Raw genomic sequence first — 22,651 nt, 5'->3', positions numbered from 1 at the left:
AAAAGAAAATGTGCTTTTTAGAAAGGGACCAGATCTTTTCAGTTTCTAAGTTTATCTTTTATGACTGATATTACTCAGCTGTGACTTTATTGACCAGTAGAAAAGGCAGAGCATTTTGTGGACCTTGGACAAGAAAGGAAAAATGGAAAAGAGTCCATGACCAATATTCTAAAATCTGACTTATTCCTAACTTCAGTATTTGGGATGCCTTATTCATGGAGCATCAAAAGTTTTCAAAGCTTTATACACACAGTCTGCCACTCCTGCCCTACCAGTCAAAAGATTACAATCAGTCTAGCATTTACTCTTAATAAAAAAAATTATTTTCTGAATTTTTCACTATAAAATACCTTAATAACTCTCTGTTCTACTACAGTATCCAGCCATTCAATAAAAGCTTCCACGGTGGCATTCTTCTTGAGGAGATCCTTCAGTTCTTGGAACACAGTGATGGAGTCATCTGCCAGGATAAAAAGAAAGAAAGATAGAAAATACAGAATATTACATTCTACTTTAAACACAAGAAACAAAGCTAAAACTAGGAATCGTTACTAGTTTGACAGGTAAGAGGGAAAGACAGATAGATTAAGTTAAATATGTAAAAGGTTACTTTCATATCCTGAGAACTGTAACAAATATATTTTTAGTAGTCTGCTCTTCAAAGATTTAATCATGTGTATATATCTTAATATGTATTGAAATATAGGTTTATTTTATATATGCATGCATATAGTATGGAAGAGTAAGTTATTCATATAGTTGAATATTGAATCTATTGCTTTCATTAAAAGGACCAGATTAATTGAAAGCTAATGACTGAACCAAGCTAAGCTTATTAACTTCCTGCTTTCTGAAATATCCTTTATCTTTAGTAAAATTTAAATTTTGTTCTGCAGGATTGAGCCATTTTAATGAGCAACCTTTTATCATAACATTTAAAGGGACAGTTTAGGACTATCATTTTATTGAAGAGTTTGAGATTTATTCTATAGCCTATAAGTTGTATTTTTTGTTGCATTTTTGACTTTTCAGCGAAAAAGGGTATAAAAACAGTGACTGTCATCTCTTAGAAATCAAGCCTAGTTATCTAGTCACACATATTGACTTCATAAACTCTGATGGCCCAAACCAGAGTAGAAAACCCACTTTTAAAAACAGTACTGTGCTGAGATATCATTTTGATACATATCACACACCATATGATGGCAAGAGTGTAAAACACATACTAAAACACTATTTTGATTATTTTCAAGTTATTTCTATTTTGTTTATTTTTAAGAAATGAGATAATAGATTGTTTTTATTTTTCTCGTATTTTCTACATTTTCCAAGTTTTCACAATAAGTACGGCTCTTTTTGAATAGAGGATATACATTTTTATTTAAAATGTTCCTATAAAACAAGGTGTTTTTGTTTTTCAATTAACTGTGATTTTGCAGCCCAGGGACATCTGGTAAAGCCTGAAGATAACGCTGTCTCAAGTGGGGAGAGGCTGCTATTAGCATCAAGTGGGTAGAGGCCAGGAATCTGCTTAACATCCTACAATGCGCAGGACAGGCTCCCACAGCAGCATTCCGCAGCCCAAGATGTCATCACTGCTGAGGTGGGAACCTCTGAAGAGAATGGACTTACGTTCAGTGTAGATATCAGATTCAGCATCTGAGCTGCCCGAAATAGTAAGAAGGGCCTGAGATCCAATGCTATTCAAGTCAACCCTTTCAATATCAGACACCATAGAATTCACAACATGCTGGTCAAAGAGAGCTGGTCTGGCAATCTGCATAGAAAAAGTAAAAACGACATTACATGTCATAATTTATAGTCTACCTATAGGAAAGTTTTAGTTTTAGCTTTGAGAAAAATAGTTCCTTGAGGTAAAAATATTATAAATAACTTTTTGCTTATTTTAAAGCTAAAAGCAATAGTTGCAATACTTGTAATTATCCCTGTTAAAGATCTGAAATTATTTTTAGACTTAGAAAATGAAAATAATTTGTTTTGTCCATGGTCACAAATAAGAATTTTTAAATGTTGCATTTCTGATCCAAGCTAGTCTTTTAAAACTTAAGGGGCAAGAAAACTTCATAAAGCAACCAATCGTGTAGATGATAGTAATGGCATATTTTAACAATATGCAAATATAATATTTATAATTTATAAATTAGTTTTGTTCTCCTCTATTTAAGAGAGCCATAAGTAGTAGGCAGTTAAAATGTGTTGGGTTTGTGAGTTTCACATCAGAATCACTTGTACCTACTGGATTCACAGGGCAAACAAGTATTTTTCATTTTGATTGCATTCAGAAGTTTTTTTAACTTTTTATTTTGAAATAATTTTAAATCACAGAAAAGCTGCAGGATAGAACAGAGTATTTTCATATACTCTCCACTCAGTTTTTTATCATCTTATATAACTATTGTATATTACCAAAATCAGAAAATTAACATTGGTACAATACTATTAAATAAAACTGCATGCATAATTCAAATTTCACCATTTTTCTCACTAATGCCTTTTTTCTGCCCTAGCACTTACTTTAGGGTCACAAATTGCTTTTAATTGTTGTCTGTCTAGTTTTCTTCAATCTGTGCAAATTTCATAATAATTTTTTATTGGAAGATTCATTTTCGATTTGGTGACTCAAGTACTCTTGGCTTACCAACGTACCTGAGCAAGATGTAAGAAAGAGGTTTGTCGTTTCAGAGAAGATACAAATCTTCGCACAATAGGTATTTTCTTGTCAATTAGGGCTTCTGGCAAGTTTTCCAGGGATGAAACAACCCACTGTTCCCAATTTTTAGCAAAATTTCTTATGTCTGCTAATAAGCTACAAACAAAACTATGTGTTAAATGTTTCATTTTTAAAAATGCATTAAATAATAGTATTTTAGTTGAGTTATTCTATTATCCCATGATTCCAAGAACATGACTTTTGAAGCCTAGGTATGCCATTTATCATCTTCGTCGAAATACCCAACCACCTCAAGCTCCAGTTTTCTCGTATGTTAAATGGGAATAAGAGTAGTATTTGTGTCTCGGATTATATATTATAGTGAGAATATTATGAAATAAGTCATGGAAAGTGCCCAGGGAAAGCATGGCATGAAGGGACCACTCAATAAATAATACTTTATTATTAATATGAACTCATGATCTAGTCATTTTTAAAAACAATTATGGGAAAATGTGCGTACTTTTTACATATTTTAGATTCTTGAGAGACATTCCACTGGGATCACAATATCATTCCATGTATCTAATTTTAGTTTCTAATAACATATTCTTGTAATCCAAATATAATTTGGGGGATGAATTATCAAAAGCATACTAAATGTAGAAACCAATTTAGAAAATAGCAAATGTTGGTTGTGTATATACACACTCACACACACAACTATGTCTATGAGAACATATGAAAATGTTAAAAATCAGTCAAAATGTACATATTTTATTTCAATAAAGCAAATCTAAATATATCTGGGGTGTTACATCTGTTAGCACACAGTGACATGGTACAGGAAAGAGAGTAGGCAGAGTTTGGAGTTAAACAGACTTTGAAATTAGGGCTCTGCTTTTTACTAATTAGCTGCCTCTGAGAAAATAAATTAACTTCTTTCTACTCTCACTTTCCTCATTTGTGAATTTTGGATCATAATTGCTACTCTGAAATAGTCAGACAGGTTGTTAACAAAAATGCAATTACCTAATAATAAAGAATTGGCTAAATATGATATTCACCAATGCTGAAAAATTATGCAACCATTTAAGAGATAATGTAGATCTATATTTATTGATATGGAAAGATTTTTACAGTATACTGTTAAGTATATATATCATGGTTTCATTTTTAAAATGTATGTATTTACAGGTTTTCATAGAAACAGCCTGTGAGATTATAATCTAAGACATTTAAAATGTGATGAGATTATGTGATTTTTAAATGTGCTTATGTATAGTGTGTATGTTTTTCATTTTCTACAATAAACATAAATTTCTCACATACTTAAGATATATATAAATATATAAATAGTTCCTCTTAGACTTGTGTAGGCATTAAATAAAGACTCAGAGTCTATGTTGTGTTTAATAGAGGCCAGCCATTGTTACTATTATAAATAGTCACATGACTGGGTACCTCCCACTAAGTAAGCTCAGTCATATTGCTATGATAGAGAAGTGTTAGATGTATCTGATTCAGAGTAGAAATGAGGTGTTTAAAAACTAAAATTGATAATTAAAAGAAATTATTGGCCAAGCCAATACAAAATATTATGTAAATAAATAAAACAATCTAGAAGAAAAGGTAAATCAAAAATAAAATTTGTTTTATCATGCTAGACATGGTTGCTCATGCTTGTAATCCCAACGCTTTGCTAGGTGGAGGCGAGAGGTTTGCCTGAGTCCAGGGGTTCGAGACCAGCCTGAGCAATGTGGTGAGACCTCATCTCTACCATTCATCAAAAAATTAGCCAGGCGTGGTGGCGCATGCCTGTGGTTCCAGCTACTTGGAAGGCTGAGGTGGAAGGATCACCTGAGCCCAGAAGGTGGGGGCTGCAATGGCCATGAGCATGCCCCTGCACTCCAGCCAGGGTGACAGAGTGAGACTCCAACTCAAAAAAAATTGTTTTATCAGTTAACATCTACTTACTGAGTACCAACTATGTCTAGCCCTTCATAAAATTGTGCCCATAAATATTAAATAGATTGTATTATTTCATTAAACTTTGTTTTCAAATAAAAATTTTACTTTTTTCAAGTTTCTGTTATTCTCGCATCAGAAAAGTGTTTGTGAAAAATCTTCAAGTATCATTTCAATAAACTATTTGGAATTGTATTCCTTTGTTAAAAAAAGGCAGTAATTTTACCATGCCACTTTCTGATTTTGCAATTAAGACCCAAGTTAATAGTGAAAGATAATAATTTCCTCTATCATTTTAATTATTATGGTTATTTTCCATCAATTATCCTCATTTATAATTCTTCAGCTAATTTCCATTAAAGAACTTTCTTAGTATCTTGAAGGCCAATGGTACTTAAATATCTATTTTTTCACTTTGGTCTCTCTCAAATTAAAGAGATTTCAGGTTTGTTTCACATGTTTTGTTTATTGAGATTCAAATATAAGGACTGATGTACGTCTCTCACATCTAATCCAAAGAGACAGAAGTAGTAAAATAATCTTATTGATAAATGAATAAATTACTGCCTAATGTTTTCTTTTCATATAATGTATAAGGTGAAACATTATACTAAGAAATAATCATATTTTATTAACTGAACGTACCTTTCAGGCATTTCTTGCATGGTTGCAGGAATGAGTACATCTGTAAGAACCTTAATCATAGCAAAAGAGAGTTAACATAAATTTTTACTGAGTATTTCTACAGAAAGACAAACTATTTGTCAATTACTTTTTCTTCTTAGCTCCCTAGAGAATAACATGTTAAATCCTTTCTGCAAGTTATAATTTTATCTCTAAAATAAGTGTACATATGAGTCATATGTGAGTGTGTATGAGACAGAAAAATGAGACAATATTGTGTATGCCCTGTATGTTAATTACCAGTGAACTGACCATGGTGCTCATGGACTCATGGATGAAAAGCTGACCACTCTTGAGGGGTGTGACGAATACAGAAGCTCATTTTACACCGTCCTTATAGTGCTCACTGTGCCTTCCTGGGCCTGCTGTAAGAAGATAGGATCATTTAAAGATACTTAAATCTAGGACTTTTGTGTGGCACTAAAGAAAAAGTAGTTGATTTGGAGGAAAAAGTGTGTCCTGAGGGTGTTTCTTGGAGGAGTTGAATGACCACCCAAACAACTCTGCTTTGAGATGGTAAATGTCAATGCACAAGCTCCAGGTCTTTTCTGATACTCACTCTTGGAGTAACCTCCTTTCCCCCTCTAGTGCTTTCTCAAGTTTAGCATTACAGTCATTTAGTGCAAATCAAATCTTTTCTCCAGAAATAATGGCACTCATATTCTATCCAGAAAGAAAGAAAGAAAAAAAGACAATCCTTGCGCTCCTTTTCCTTTCTTTAATTAGAACTCCAAGCAAAGAATATGCTGCACGTACCCCTCATTTTCTTATTGTGTGATGAGGGAGAACTGAGCAGAGCATGAAAATAGGTGGTCCCTTACTCCAGCTCAGGCCAGCCTATCGGTTCTTGGTCGGTCAGCAAAATCGCGTCTAAACTGAGTCTACCTAGATTCTGCTTCACTTTTCTGCAAAGTTGAGAACCTGATAGTGGCAACTAGCTTAAAAGGATTTTATTTCCTAAATGCTTAACAGGAAATAACTTGGGTTTTCTTGCCAACTCGGATTTTTTTTTTAAAGCAGAGCTTTTGTTTTTCCTTATGATAATTTAGCAGGTAAATGTAGGCAAACTGGCTTTATCATGCCCAGACTGCAATATAATTTTATTCTCCCTGCTTGGGCTTTGTTGCTGCTCTAATCAGGGAAGAGACTGATGGCAATCCACCTCTCTCCCTTGTCTATTAAATGTTTAGCTAGAAGGACAACAAGCTCACCCTTATTCAGAATGTCTTTGTGAACCTTCTGTAGACAGCTGAGGACTCTTGTTTGGTTTGAGAACAGAATTAGACATGAATGCATTAAAGCTAGAGTTTTCAAGATTTTTCAAGTGAGTAATCCCATGAGCGTACCTAATCTGCTTTACTCCAAAACATTGATGTTGTGAAAAAGTCAGTGTTATTTTAATCTGAAGACACCTTGAAAAGTTAATAAATATTAACTGCTTTCATATTAGTAAGCCACATTTAGAATGTTTAGCTGTAAACAGAAATTTTGTTTTACTCAATGTAATCTTTTATTAAAATGCTATTCAATATGTACTAAGTGCTTGTTTCCTCATCAGAAAGAAAGAGAGTATATCTCCAGCCAGAAATAACAAAGTTATTGTAAGAATTGTTATTGTAAGAATTTCTCCTATTTGGAGAAATAAATGGTTCATGCTTAAGACGCCTCAAAGAGCTTACCTTATAAAGAATTGAGTCACAAACGCAGAAAATGTCGATGATGACAGGGTTTTCGAGCAAGGGAAGAAGGTGATCAGGCATGCCTTGCCAAAAGTGTAATAGGAAATGCTGGATCTAGGTGCAGAGCAAAAAGCATGCATGGTAAGACTCTCCCCTAGCAAGAACTCAGTAGGAACAGAACTTGAAAGCATGTATAATATGACCCACAAAACATTCTGTGTTACCCTTACCTCTTCAAAGTTTCCGTTAATTGCATTGTCCAGGATACACTGGCAGTGAGTTTTGTACATCATTATGAGAGTATCAACCTATTTCAAGGAAGAAAAATCTTAACCAAAGCATTCTTTTAACACTGCCTTCATTGGTTCATTTGTTCAACACACATTTTGCAAGCTCCTATTATGTACTAGGCAGTGTGCTCAATGCTGGTGTCTCAAAAAATAAAGGGGAAATCCTAATTTCAAGGATCTTGCTGCTTTGTGAAGAGGAAATTGACCATCACATTATAGCATGATATGAACAATGAAAAGGATAATCATGTGGGAAATTGTGGGCCAAGGCAACATCCTAATGTTCTGCCTAATAAGAAAATTACATTTGGTTGGAAAAATAGACATAAATAAAACTCATCAACTCCTCACACAGTTTTATTAAGTGGAGGCAGAGAGCAGTGTGGCATAGCGGTTTCAAGTTTTGGTTTGGAGTCAGTGAGCCTGAGCGCACTGCTCCATAGCACCACTCACTAAGTGTAACTATACAGATTGCTGTGACTCTGCACCCCCAGCTTTCTATCTTTAAGTAGAAATAGCATATTATTCATATGATATTAAGAAATATCAATAAAATATTTATCTATTGAGCAGTTTGACAGATTAAATCAGTAGTTAGTTAGCTTAATATTATATATACCTGAATCTTAGTGTAGTTAAATGTCCTTTTAAAAACAAGTTCAAGCTATCCTGAACATTTACCATAATACTATAAGAAAGGGATTGACTGTAGCGGAATACTGCCAGGGCAAGAGGGAGGGGTCAAAACATCAGTAAGGGTATCTGATCTCAAACCAGGCAAAGTAGGGACCAGAGGGAGGCCCAAACTTTACCTGTACAATGACCAATTGTATACCTAATCCTGACTTGTACCCTGCATCTTTAAAATTAAAAATTTTTTAAATAGGAAAAAAAGAAATATCAATAAGATAAGACGTGATACACAGTGCCTGGCACTCAGTAAAACCTTGTTAAATTATTGCCTTGAATTAGCAAAAATACTAAATGATGCATTTACCAAAAGAAAATTCAAATATTGAGAATCTATTATGAAATGTCTCTATTTCCAAGTTACCATGAATTTGTATTGTATGGTTTTAAAAGTTTTAAATATATTCCAGAATTTGCAATAGATGTGAACTAGATAATATTCTAGCAATTTAAATATATTCAAACTAAGACTTTTATTTTCTGTGCCAGAAATACTGTTGGCTAGTTGTGTGCTGTATATGAAAAGGAGCACAGCTTAGCAGTTAAAGGTATGGTTTTGCCTTTAGATTACCTGGATTTGAATCCCGGCTCTGATCTGCTACCTGCTTGTTATGTAAGCAAGTGGCATTGGGCAAGATACTTGATATTCATGTGCTTTAATTTCCTCATCGATAAAATTGACATGGCAATAACGGTAGCTATCTAATAGGGTTGTTATTAGGACAAAATTAATTAACAAATATAGTGTTGGAATAATCCATAGTACATGTAAAGAAACTGACAGATGTCAGCTATTTTGATCCCAACAGCACCTATGGTGTTGGTGGTGATGAGGGTGTCCTATTCTAACCCTTTGCATTCCACCCTTCATTGCTGCATCCTGGGGGAGAGGGGAGGGGGGAGAGGCACACATCTCTTTGGTCTAGCTCTCAGCTGTGTAATGATGACATGAAAATCACCAATTCACTTCCAAGGAGATACACTGACTGCTAGACACCTTTAGCAGGGTAAGACAGCATCGATGCAAATGAGACTTTCTCTATACCCTGGGCAATGCTGTTATATTTTTAGATGCATCTTCAAGTCATGCATTTTAAATGAGGATAAGGAGAACATAAACGATGAAAGGAAAGTCATAACTGTTGTCAAAAAGTAACCTTTGTGTGTGTATCCAAAAGAATTGAAATCAATGTATCTAAGAGATATCTACACTCTCATATTCATTGCAACATTATTTACAATAGCCAAAATAAGGAATCAACCTAAGTGTTTATCAGTGGATGAATGGATAAAGAAAAAGTTATATATATATTACATATATATATTATATATATATGTAACAATAGAATATTATTCGCCCATTTAAAGCAACATGGATGGAACTGGAGGTCATTATGTTACATAAAATAAACCCGGGAACAAAAAGATGAAGATTGTATGTTCTCATACGTGGGAGCTAAAAAAGTGGATCAAATAAGGTAGAGGGTAGATTGGTGGTTAGCAGAGGCTGGGAAGGGTAGGGGGAAGTGGGATTGAAGAGAGGTTGCTGAATGTATACAAATATACAGTTTGATAGAAGAAATAAAACCTAGTGTTTGACAGATCAGTAGGGTGACCAGAGTTTACAATAATCTATGTATATTCAAAATAGTTAAAAGAGACTAATTCATGCTTCTAATATAAAGAAAAGGCAAACATTTAAGGTGATGGATATCCTAAACATACTTATTTTATCTTTACAAATGATATGACGGTATTAAATTATCACGTATCCCCAAAATATATAAATCTATTATGTATCAATTTAAAAGTTTTAAAAATTAATCTTTTGAGTCCTGAAACCTACTAAAGCACAAGTAAGCTTTTATCTTCACAAGTATGTCTATTTATTTGTGTCAACATGTATTGTTTTATATACAAATCACCAAAAATGTTCAGTGTTACTATTAGTACTTCATTTGTTTAATACTTACATACTCTTAGAACAAAAATTGTAATTGTATTATACTTTGCACCCTTGGCAAACATAATTTCACTCACTTTTTCTGAGAACAGACATCACATTAGAGAGAGCAGGAGTGGAGGCAAGACTTTGCTCCGTTAGCAGCAGGGAGCGTGTGACGGAGGTGACACTGTGCTCAGTCAGAAAGCCGGCCCCCCACTTCAACCAGCACCTCATACCGGGGTCAGCTGTTCACTGGGCGGTCTTCATTCTTCCTGCCTTAAAGTAGCAGGTGGGTGCAGCCCAAGCCCTCCTTCTTGGAACTGATAAGTTACCTGGGGAACTTAGCTTCTGGCTAAGGAGGTGAAAGGGTTAGGCTGTCTTCGAGGACAAAGAGGAGTGTGAGTCCCTGGTGCTCATGCTGGAGTCCCTTGGGAATGAACTTTAAAACCAAGGGTATTATAAGCATCCTGAGAGTTGAGTGACCAATGATTTCCAAACCTGTCTTTTGGATTGGCAGATAAGAAATTCCCTGGAGTCCAGCAGAGAAATTGAAATAAACTTTTGGAACCTGTTTCTCACCTCTCTTTTCTTTGTTGCTCGCCCTCCCTTTCCCTCTCTCTCACCAGGGATATTTGCACAGTAAACATCTTCATGATAAGGTTGGGTGTAAGCCATCCTCTCTACAAAGTAACCCAATAATACTCTCCCCCAAAGAACTGAGACTCCACCAATTTCCACAGGCTTCCTCACAAACTGCCATGTTAACATATTCTGGTGATTTCTCAAACATAAAGTCATTATATCACATATATATGTTTATCAGCTAAAAAAATTTTGTGATAACCTTGAGAAATATGATGGAAAAGGAGAATAGAAGGAAGTGGACATACTTCAGGAGACGCACTTGGAATTGGTATCTTAGAATTATCTTCAATATTTTGCCTATTCTTAACAGGCAGAGTGTATCTGTCATGAAAACAAACCCTGTAAGTTGCTGTGCATCTCTATCGATAAACTTCTGAAAAAATAAATTTGCTGTTTTTAATTTCTTCTTTTAACAAAAAGCCCATTACTAAAGTAATATGGCTAAAACCAGTTAATTATATTCCTCTTTTTGACCATCAAAATATAAAATGGCTCAATATAACATAAAAGATGTTTTCCTCAAATGCTAATTACAAATGAACTTTAATTGAAAGAAAAATGTAGAAATCATTATGCTTTGATCCATTAATGATTCCTGATATTAAATAGCCAATAAATCCCTAACAAATGACTCTCAAGGACAGAAATAATAGAGGATTTAGTCTTAGACGTTCTTACACAAGCGTTAAAAAGTCACATTGAGGATTATTTATAAACTAAATCTAATGAAAAGTTTTTTTAAATGCTAATGTAGAAGAGCACAGAATTTTAGCAGTGAAAGGAGCCTTTGTAATCATCTGGTGGAGTTCTTACATTTACCTAGGTATCTCCCCTCAGTACTAGGGACCTAGATTCTAGATATATACTTGTTGACTATTTATTGGAATAAAATAAAGAAAATCGAAAACATAAATTTTTAATTGAAGAAACTGCATGTGATAGACACATTCTAGTATTTTCTTCCTCCCTGGAGTTTTAACTAGAAAATAATCTTTAGTCTTTTAAGGTTTATTTTACCACCTTCTGATTACATACTATCATGGAGATGGTAAATAATTAATTGGAAAGTGTTTAATCAATATTAGTAAACATTTGTCTCTCCTATAAATCAGTCGATTATGTTTGATCATGCAGCCTCCTGACTGCCTCCTGCAGTGTGATGAGATTCCCAGCAAATTGACATATGGAACCGACATATCAGAAAGTCAATAGAGAAGTATCTTTAATTGATACCTTGTCCTTAGAAATGCATCCTTGGTACACAAGGTGTTGAGCGCTAGGGAATTCTGGAAGAAGTGTTCCAGTTTTTGAGCTAAGCGAATATTTACGAGTGAAGCCACCCTATAATTTGGAAAAATGAAAACAAATAAATCATTATCAACTATATGCCTCCAAAATACAATTCTAATAAAATACAAACCCATAAGATTTAATTCTTCTGCACCTTACAAACCGTGAGAAATTAGGAGATTTGAGTAAACTATTTATACTGTGTAACTGAATAACCTAGACACGTCAGCCAAATAACAAGGTTTTTTTCCCCCAAACCTTAAACAGCTTCATAGTTGGGATATTTTTCCTCACTTTGGATTTCAATTTTGGATATTTGTCAGTTTCCATAACTTTTTAGAAATTTAATTTAAGTTCACACTTGTTAATGACATAAATTTTGGAAGATCTACATTTGGAACTATTGAAATTATTTTAACTACAAGAGTATTAGAAATTACCAGATTCAACCTTCTCCTCTACAGATAAGTAGATGAAATGATTAGCAGTTGATTAATTTATCCAGTATCAGGGATAATTACTGGAAGAATTTTAATTAGAGTCTATGTCTTCTAAATCCCAAATTAGTACTCTGGACTCTGTCACATCAACCTTTCTTTATCCTAAATTCAGGTATTTGTTGTTCTTTCACATCTCTTGGGGAAATCACCCCATGAATCGCTTTCAGAAAATTAGAAAAGTAACAAACAACTTACAATGCTGCTGGGTTGATATAACTACAAAACACCTACACAGCTGGGTGTTGTGGATCACACCTGTAATTCCAGCATTTTGGAAGTCAGAGACAAGAGTACTACCTGAGCCCAGGGGTTGGAGACCAGCCTGGGCATCATAGGAAGACCTCATCTGTACAATATACATGCATACATAAGCTGGCCATGGTGGGGCACACCTATGGCTCCAACTACTTGGAAGGCTGAGGTGGAAGAACCACATGAGCCCAGCAGATTGAGGTTGTGGTGGCCATGAGTGTGCCACTGCACTCCAGGCTGGGTGACACAGTGAGACTTCAGGGGGGCAAAAAAATCCACACAGAAGGGACAATGCATATTCATAACATAACTGGAGCCTCAGCAGGTCAGTCAGGCCATTACTGATTGGTCCTGCTCACAAACAAAATTTTAACAATTTTGATTGTAATCAAAAGTTAGGGCAAAGAATGAAATTGTGAATATAATAAAGAGAGTAAAGTGTCCCTGGCAAGAACAAAAATGCTATTTCCCATAGTTTTTCCACATTTATTTCTAGACTTTTTGTTTTTCTTTGTTTTGCTCTGTTGTTTTGAAAATATTTACTAGACAAAGCTTTATTACTGACATAGATAGGTTGGGTTCTTATCCTGACCTATTATTCCTAGTTTTTGTAGACGTTTTTAGACATCATAGTAGAGCTGAAAGGAATTGGGAGGACTTTTGAGTCTTTAAACAGCAGATATTTTAGAAGTACTGATTTCTGGCTGGGTGCAATGTTTCATACCATAATTCTAGTGATTTGGGAGGCCAAGGTGGGAGAATCGCTTGGGCCTGGGCAACATAGTGAGATTACAACTCTACAAAAAAAATACAATAATTAGCCAGGTATAGTGGCGCATTCCTGTGGTCCTAGCTACTTGAGAGGCTGAGGCAGGAGGATTCCTTGAACCCAGAGAGGCTGCAATGAGCTATGAGTGCACCACTGCACTCCATTCTGGGTGACAGAGCAAGACTCTGCCTCTAAAAAGAAAGTAAAATAAACAGTACTTATTTGTTATCGAGTAATTTTATATAAGATTTAAACAAATTTTACATTTGAAGTATAGTAGAAATTCATTTTTTAAAATTGGTTTTTAATTTTTAATCCTGTTAACCTCTATTTTCAAGTCTGAGTTATTCTGAGTAAATAATTTTTAAAAATTAACAACTATTACATCAGTAATCATCATAAATTGGTATAATAGCACAGCTGATTCCAACCTACTCTGTTTCTTAATCTGTCTTAACTCAGGATATGCTTCAAAGGATTTCAATCATTTGGACTTGCCATTTATGAGCATCAATTATCATTGCACTGTCAAAGAATGGCACTGTTAATAAATAGGGGAAAATGTAGAATGCAATAAAAGAAATAATTTAATATTTAAATGAAGGAAATTATGTGGCAAAATATGAAACTAACATCTGCTGGGTAATATAACAAAAATGTACCCTAATCCTAATTTTAGGAAAATTTACACATTTTGAATACTTTTTCTCTCAGGTGGAAAATCATCTTTCTCCATCTCAATATGTAATTTAGTGAGATATAAAAAAGAGAAATAAAGAATTATAAGCCAAAAAGAGATAATACATAGTGTTGTATTAAATTTAAATTTAGAAATAAGAGAACCACTAAAGAAATATAACTAGTATCAAAAATCTTTTCACACACACAAAAATAGGCCCAAAAGATTTAATGGGTGGCTTTTATCAAGCATTCAGGAAACAGATAATTTCAAGTTTAAAACAATTTTTTCTGACAATAAAAATAATAATCACTCTCCAATTCACTTGGAAACATATATGTCAAAACTAAACAAGAACAGAAAAATAAAGAATTTCACATATCACCACACACAGCAAAACAAAATACAGCAGGGTATAAGAATGATATTACACAATTTAGGTTCATATTCACCACAATATCAACAGGAAAAAAAGAAGAATACTAAATATTATGCAATCACCTCAACTGAAACAGAAAATGAATTTGTTTAAAATTCAACTCCTATTTTCTATCTTCTCTCTCCTAGGTGTGTGTGTGTGTGTGTGTGTGTGTGTGTGTGTGTGTGTGTGTGTGTGTGTGTAAGCTAGAAATAAAGGAACACTTAATCATTATACAAATTTTATTCAACTTTTCAGCTTACAAGAACAAAAAGGTCACAAGGCATGCAAAGAGAAAAATATGATACACTCAAAGGACCAGCCAAATGTCACAGAAAAGATCAGCTGTAAGACCTACTAAACAAAAGCTTTAAAACAATTATTTTGAAGATGCTCAAATAACTAAAGGAAGACATGGAGAAAGCCAAAAATAATGATTGAACAAAATGGAAATATCAACTAAGAGATAGAAAACCTAAAAAATAATTCTAGAGCTAAAAAATACAATAACTGAAATTTTAAAACACATTAGAGGAATTCAAAGGCATATTTGAGCAGGCAAAATAAAGAATCAGTGAACTAATAAAGAACAGACAACTAAACTTATTGAGTTTGAGAAACAGTAATAAAATAATTAAAGAAAAGTGAACAGAGCCTAAGGAACTTGTGGGACATCATCAAGTAGACCAACATATACATTGTAGGAGTTCCAAAAGGAGAAGAGAAAGATGAAAAGGAACAGAGAGACTATTTAAAGAAATAATGTCCGAAAACATCCCAAGTTTGATAAAAGAAATAAATATAAAGATCCAAATAGTGTGATATTCCAAATATGGTGAGCTCTAAAGAGACCTGCATCAAGGCACATTATAATCAAATTTAGAAGGACAAAGAATCTTAAAAGAGAGAATTGATTCATCACATATAAATAGGTCTCAATAAGATCATCATCAAATTTTTAATCATAAATTTTAGAGGTCAGAAGGCAGTAGACTGATATATTTAAAGTGCTAAAAGAAATAAACTATCAAACAAGAATTCTACCTCTGGCAAAACTGTCCTTTTTAAGTGAGGGAGAAATTAAGACAGTCCCAGATAAACAGAAGTTGGGTTAGTCACCACTAGACCTCCTCTGCAAGAAATGCTAAAGGGAGTCAGGTTGAAATAAAAGATCAGTGGACAATATCTTGAAAACACATGAAGAAATAAATATTTCAGCAACTATAAAAGCTAGTGTTAGCTGTAACACTATTCTGTTTTTTATATAATGTAATAGTCTAATACATTAAAATACAATAAGAATTCCAAGTATTTGCATAAGAAACAAGTTAACCTAATCAGAAAAAAAGAAATAAAATACATTTTAAAATAATTAACGTAGCCGGGCTCGGTGGCTCAGCCTGTAATTCCGCGCCTTTGGGAAGCTGAGGTGAATGGATTACCTGAGCCCGCAGGTTCGAGACCCGCCTGGGCAGGCGAGACCTCATCACTACAATAAATCAAAAAATTAGCCGGGCGTGGTAGCGCATGCCTGTAATTCCGGCTACTCGGAAGACTGAGGCGGAAGGATTGTGGAGCCCAGGAGGTCGAGGCTGTGGTGGCCGGGAGCAGCCACTGCACTCCAGTCTGGGCGACAGAGTGAGACTCCAACTCAAATAATAATAATAATAAATGTAAAAGCTAGTATTATTATAATTTGGGGTTTGTAACTCCATATTGTTTTCTATGCAATTTAAGAGACTAAGGCATCATAACAATACAACTATAGTATACACTTTTGGACACACAATGTATAAAGATGTTATTTTTGTGACACAATAACTGAAAGAAGTGATGACAGAAGTATAAAATAGCAGAGCTTTGTACGTTGTTGAAGTAAAACTGGTGCAAATTCTGATTAGAGTGTTGTAAATTCAAGATGCTAAATGATAATCAAAGAAAATATGCACAAGAGGAAATTAGAAGACAATTAAAATGTTTTATCATAAGAAAAATCAACTAACTCCCCCCCAAAAGATAGTTATATAGGAAATGAGGAGCAAAAAAGCTATGAAGCACATAGAAAACAAATAGCAAAATAATATAAGGAAGTTCCTCCTTATCAGTAATTAGTTTAAATGTAAATGATGAGTCAAACTCTCCTAGCAAAAGGCAGAGATTGGTAAAATGGATTAAATAAGAATGATCCAACTGTATGCCATCTATAAGAGACTATTTTTAGATATTCCATGCAAATACTAACAAAAAAATAGCAGGAGTGGTTGTACTAATATCAGACGAAATAGACTTTAAATTTTAAAAATTTATAAGACACAAAGAAGTACATTGTATGTTAACTAAAAGCTCAGTACAACAAAAAGACCTAACAATTATAATAATTTATGTACCTAACGACAGATAACCAAGATATATAAAGCAAAACCTGACAGAATTAAATAGAGAAATGGGCAGTTCTACAATAATAGTCAGAGACTTCGATACCCATTCCCAATAATGAATAGAACAACCAGTTAGAAGATAAGTAAGAATATTTAGGACTTGAGCAACACAATAAACCAACTAGATCGAACAAACATATACATAATACTTCAACCAACCGCAAGCATACACATTCTTCTCAAAGGTACATGGAACATTTTTCACGATAGACCATGTGAAAGGCATAGATTAAGTCTCAATAAATTTGAAAAGAGAGATGTCATGCAAAATATCTTCTCCAACCACCACAGGATAAAGTTAGAAAACAATAACAAGAAAATCTTGAACATCACAAATTTTTAAAAATTAAACAACACATTCTTAAACAGCCAAGGAATCAAGATAGAAATCACAGGGAAGCTGGGCTCAGTGGCTCAGCCTGTAATCCCGCGCCTTTGGGAAGCTGAGGTGAGTGGATTGCCTGAGCCCGCGGGTTCGAGACCCGCCTGGGCAGCGAGACCTCATCTCTACAATAAATCAAAAAATCAGCCGGGCGTGGTAGCGCATGCCTGTAATTCCGGCTACTTGGAAGGCTGAGGCGGAAGGATCGCCGGAGCCCAGCAGGTCGAGGCTGCGGTGGCCGGGAGCAGCCACTGCACTCCAGTCTGGGCAACACAGTGAGACTCCAACTCAAAAAAAAAAAAAAAAGAAATAACAGGGAAAATTATGAAATTCTAACAGACAAAAACAGATATACAACATATCAAAAAATACAGACTGCAGTGAAGATAATGATACACAAATTTTATAACTATAAATACTAAATATCAAAAAACAAAACAGATCTCAAATCAACAACCTAACTTTACAAATTTTAGAACTAGGAAAGAAAAGAACAAACTAAATTCACAATGAGCAGAAGAAAGGAAATAATAAAAATTGGAGAACAGATCAATGAAATAGAGAGTAGAAAAACAATAGAGAAAAACAATTAAAAAGATCAAAATTGATAAACCTTTAGCAAAGTTGACTTGTAAAAAAGAAATTACTAAAATAAGAAATGAAAAGCCGAGCTCGGTGGCTCAGCCTGAAATCCAGCGCCTTGGGAGGCTGAGGTGCGTAGATTGCCTGAGCCCACGGGTTCGAGACCCACCTGAGCAACTTGGCGAGACCTCATCTCTACAATAAATCAAAAATTAGCTGGGCGTGGTAGCGCGCGCCTGTAGCTCCAGCTACTTGGAAGGCTGAGGCGGAAGGATCGCCGGAGCCCAGCAGGTCGAGGCTGCGCCGGCCGGGAGCGGCCACTGCACTCCAGTCTGGGCAACCGAGTGAGACTCCAACTCAAAAAAAAAAAGGGAAATGAAAATGGAGACATCACTACTGGTTCTATAGAAATAAAAAGAATTATAAGACAGTACCATGTACAATGTACACCAAAAAAACTGATAATCTAAATGAAATGGACAAATTCCTGAAAACACAAAGTCTACCAAGACTGAATCATAAAGAAAACGAAAATTGGAATACTTAATTTCTGTACTAGTTATAGATCTATTCTGATTTTCTATATAGAGAACGAAGACTTAACAACATAAAAACAAAAAATAAAATAATGATTGCCAGGGACTTGAGGCAGGGGAGATGGGAAGTTAATGTTTAATGGGTTTAGAGTTTCAGTTTCTCAAGATGAAAAGAGTTCTGGAGATGGACAGAAGTGATGGTTGCACAACGATATGAATGTAGTTAATACCACAAAACTGTACACTTAAAAATTGTTAAGACAGTAAATTTTATGTGCATTTTACCATAGTAAAAACTTTGAGAAACATCAATTACAGATGAAATGCCTTAAATGTTAAAAGCGATTTTATACTTTTAAAATAATTTACAGATGTATCTTTATGATCTTGGGGCCATATACAAATTTTCAAAACAAGTCATAAAAAGCACTAACCATAAAATTTTACAATATTATCTTTATTAAAAGATACTATAGAGTGTTGGGTCATAGATACCATTTTATATCCACAGAATTGGTAAAAATGAAAACATCATTCAACATCAAGTGTACCAATACAAAAGGTATGCACATACACAGTTGGAGAGACATAAACTGGCACAACCACTTTGGAAAATAATTTGACCTTAACTCATAAAGCTAAAAATGAGCATATCCTAGAATCTGGAATTCCATCTTGTAGATGTGAATGTGAAGAATGATTGTGTCAGTGATGTTTTTCAAGCCAAAACCTTCCACCCACAATGGAATAAATAAAATGATTTTTTTCATTAATTGAATACTACACAACTAAAGGAACCGGAACTTCATACATTAGCATTAAGAATCACAAAGCCTAACACTGAATAAAAACAGAATGTCATGAAAAAAATGAATCTTTTTATTTAAGATAAAACTGGGCAGATAATAAACAATATATTGTTTGGAGATATATTTATAAGTAATAAAATTTAGAGAAAAACAGAGGAGTGGGTAACACCCAATTCTGGACAGTGGTAACTCTTGGTTAGTAGGAAAGAGAAAGTGACTAAGGTGAGTTCACAGAAGACCTCTCTCTTTCAAGCTGAGGTAGTAGGCCTTGAGTTTTATCTTACAGTTATTTTTAAAACTCTATGCATGTGCTTATGTATGTGGGTGGACGTGGGTGTTACTAATAATACATTTCCCAACAAAAAATGTTAGCATGCTAAGGAAACATGCTTTAAGGAAGAAAGTATATGTCTTTTATTTTAATAACTTTTAAAGACGCTCATGTTGATAAATAATAATCTTGTGTAATTGAAGCTAGTAGTATCTGTAAATATCAATAAGAGACAAAAGAGCCCAATGTAGAAATTTTAAAAATTAAATTTCTTTGGATATGTTAGCAAATGTGAACAAAGATGGCATAAGTTACAGAAACCAGATAATAATAGACTATCTAAAATATGTAATACAAAAAAAAAGTAAGGACTAATCATCTGGGAAAAAGGTCGAATGTTCTCATTTTAATTCCACTAACATGTTGGCTATTATAATTGTACTGAAAAAGATGCCAGATCATAGGCCAGCTACAAAGGTCTGGGTTTGCTTTGTTGCTTTTCTTTCTCAACTGATCACATTGGGGAACTCTAAATAATCTTATTTCTGAAAGAAATTTAGAAGGATCCTAAAGAAAAGAAACAAATATGATTAGAAGACAAGAGGGTCTGATTTATGAGGAAAGATTAAAGGAGTTAAGCTGCACAGCCGGGCTAAGTGATGACGAAGGCGAGCATGATAACAGTCTACAAATATTTGAAAAGCATATATCAAGGAGGGAGGATTTGATATTTATCTTGGTACAAAGTTGCTCAACTGGCCATGAATGGTGGATGTTAGGGAGAAAGAAACTCAAGCTATCAAGGAAACTTCCTGATAGAAATGTATGAAATCAAGGGACCTATTCCCTAAGAAATAATGGCAACTTAAGCTAGTTGAAACAAGATTTGGCCCACATTAGAAGGTCACAAGAAAAAAAAAAGACTTTCTTTGATCAGAAGAAAGTGTTAGAATTAGGTTTGTTCATTTCTTTTATGTGGGGGGATTTAACAGATTCTGAGACAATAGCTAAAACATTTATAAAATTAATAATCACTGCATTTATAAATAAAATATTTAAAACAAACTGCAATTACATCCTTTTCCTGATTTTTTGTTTGTTTTGCTTTTATATTTTGAACTATTTACAACTTTTTAAAGGTATAGAGAAAAAATAATAAACACCCATGTACTTATCATCTTCATTAAGACATCAGATGTTTCCCATAACAAAGCAGCCTTTGTAAGTCAGACTGAACTCATTCCCCTCCTTCCACACAAGAAATACATAATACTGTTCTAGATTTGGTTTAGATCATTCTTATTAAAGTCTTTAAATTTTACCTTGTACATAAGTGTTCCTAAATGATATATACTATTGCTTTAAAACTGGTACCATGCAATATGGGTCCTTCTACATTCAATGTGCTTTTTATACTCAGTTTTAGGTTTTGAGATGACCTTAATTTGATTCTTGTTACTGTCGTTCACTCATTTCCAAGTCAGTAGAGTACTCCATTGTATAGATACATAAAAATGTATTTTCCTGTTATAGCATAACAAACATTTATCTTCCAGTATTCCACAATTATAAACAATGCTGCGATGAACATCCTCATACACACCTGCTTGTGCAGTGTGAAAATGTCTCTAGAAATGCAGTCAGAAAGTGTACGCATCTATAACTTCACTAGATATTGTTCCTTCTGCTGTTTATGAGAGTTCTTTTGCTCCACATTCTTGCCAGCAATATATCTTTAGATTTTTTAATTGTTACTAACCTAATAGCTGTGAAATGATCACTCATTAAGATTTTAATTTGCATCTCTCTGATTAATATTTAGATTTTGTACTTTTTATTGGCGGGAATGACATTCAAAATATTTATTGACCCTATTTTTTGGACACTGGTCAATCCGAATGGACTCCAGGAACACCAGCACTAATAGTCATCTTTTTTACTTTGTGTGAAATGCCTGTCCATGTATTTTGCCATATTTCTACTGGGCTGTCTTTGCATTATTAAGTTAAATTCTTACACCTTCTAGAACGGTGCTATCCAATAGAACTTTCTATGAAGATAAAAACATTCTATGTCTTTACTGTCCACATGGCTTGTAAGCACTTGAAATGTAGCTAGTGTGACTGAGAAACTGAATTTTTTATTTTATTTAATTAATGGTCAAATGTGGCTATGGCTACCATATTGCACAACATAATCATAGATAATAATTCTCTGTCATGTATACAGATGCTTCTCGGTTTACACAGGGTTACATCCCAATAAACCCATTGTAATTTGAAAATATTGTAAGTAAAAAATGCACTTAATATACCTAATTTACTGAACATCAAAGCTTACCCTAGCCTACCCTATGTGTGCTCAGAACATTTACATTAGCCTATAGTTGGGTAAAACTATCTACCACAAAACCTATTTCATAATAAAGTGCTGAAAATCTCATGTAATTTATTGAATACTATCCTGAAAGTGAAAAGTAGAATAAATGTATGGGTACTCAAAGTACTATGTATAGCTTTTACACCATCATAAACTTGAAAAATCGTTGAATTGCACCATCATAACTTGGGGACAGTCTGTATATGATTTATAAATATCCAGTTTTGTTTTACACATTTGAGGAGATATATACACACACTTGCTTTTGTGTCCTTTATCATATTAACATTTTTCCATATCATTAAAAGAGGCTTTTAATAAATAAAATAATTATTCAGCCCCTTTAAAGTATGTAACCATTTCTTTATTATTTGTTATTTGGGTTGCATATAGTTTTCCACTGTAGACAATAACAATTTTATACAAAATGCTGTATTTTCTATTTTTATTTCATTATGTGAAATTTATACAAAAGTATAATTAGTAAAAGAAATGCTATAAACACTTTAAAGGTCCTTCATACAGATCTTCCAATTGTTTTCCAGAAAATTCATTCTACCTTCACCAGTAGGATATGAAAAAAATTTATCTCACTATACCTTCACCAGCTTCACAACAATGTTTAAATATTTGATAATTTTATAATGCAAAGTGTTATCTTAATTTTTATTCCTTTTGTAATCTATTTTTCATGCATTTATTAGCCTTTTCTTCCTTATGTATATCATCTATTCATATCTTTTATACTGGTCTTCATTTCTGATAAGTTTAAAG

The 22,651-nt window shown here is 33.9% G+C and overlaps 1 protein-coding gene across 1 annotated transcript in view; it reads right to left on the bottom strand.

Annotated features, from left to right (window-relative positions):
- Nucleotides 1-350: 350 nt before the first annotated feature.
- Nucleotides 351-22,651, bottom strand: part of LOC103265753 (DNA-binding protein RFX6-like) — a gene marked incomplete at its 3' end in the record, with an annotated part of 45,989 nt that continues 23,688 nt past the window's right edge. Inside the window, exons 8-14 of the mRNA XM_021715188.1 lie at nucleotides 11,806-11,913; nucleotides 7,233-7,310; nucleotides 7,003-7,116; nucleotides 5,285-5,334; nucleotides 2,668-2,827; nucleotides 1,633-1,777; nucleotides 351-460 (exon numbers count right to left, since the gene is read on the bottom strand). Coding sequence (XP_021570863.1) covers nucleotides 351-460; nucleotides 1,633-1,777; nucleotides 2,668-2,827; nucleotides 5,285-5,334; nucleotides 7,003-7,116; nucleotides 7,233-7,310; nucleotides 11,806-11,913 — 765 coding nt within the window. The remainder of the gene's footprint in view (nucleotides 461-1,632; nucleotides 1,778-2,667; nucleotides 2,828-5,284; nucleotides 5,335-7,002; nucleotides 7,117-7,232; nucleotides 7,311-11,805; nucleotides 11,914-22,651) is intronic.

The sequence above is a fragment of the Carlito syrichta genome, unplaced genomic scaffold (assembly GCF_000164805.1).
Source record: "Carlito syrichta isolate Samal-C Ts95f unplaced genomic scaffold, Tarsius_syrichta-2.0.1 Scaffold306827, whole genome shotgun sequence".
Classification (NCBI taxonomy): Eukaryota; Metazoa; Chordata; class Mammalia; order Primates; family Tarsiidae; genus Carlito; species Carlito syrichta.
Note: the sequence above shows the minus strand (reverse complement) of the source record. Positions and strands in the feature narration are given on the sequence as shown.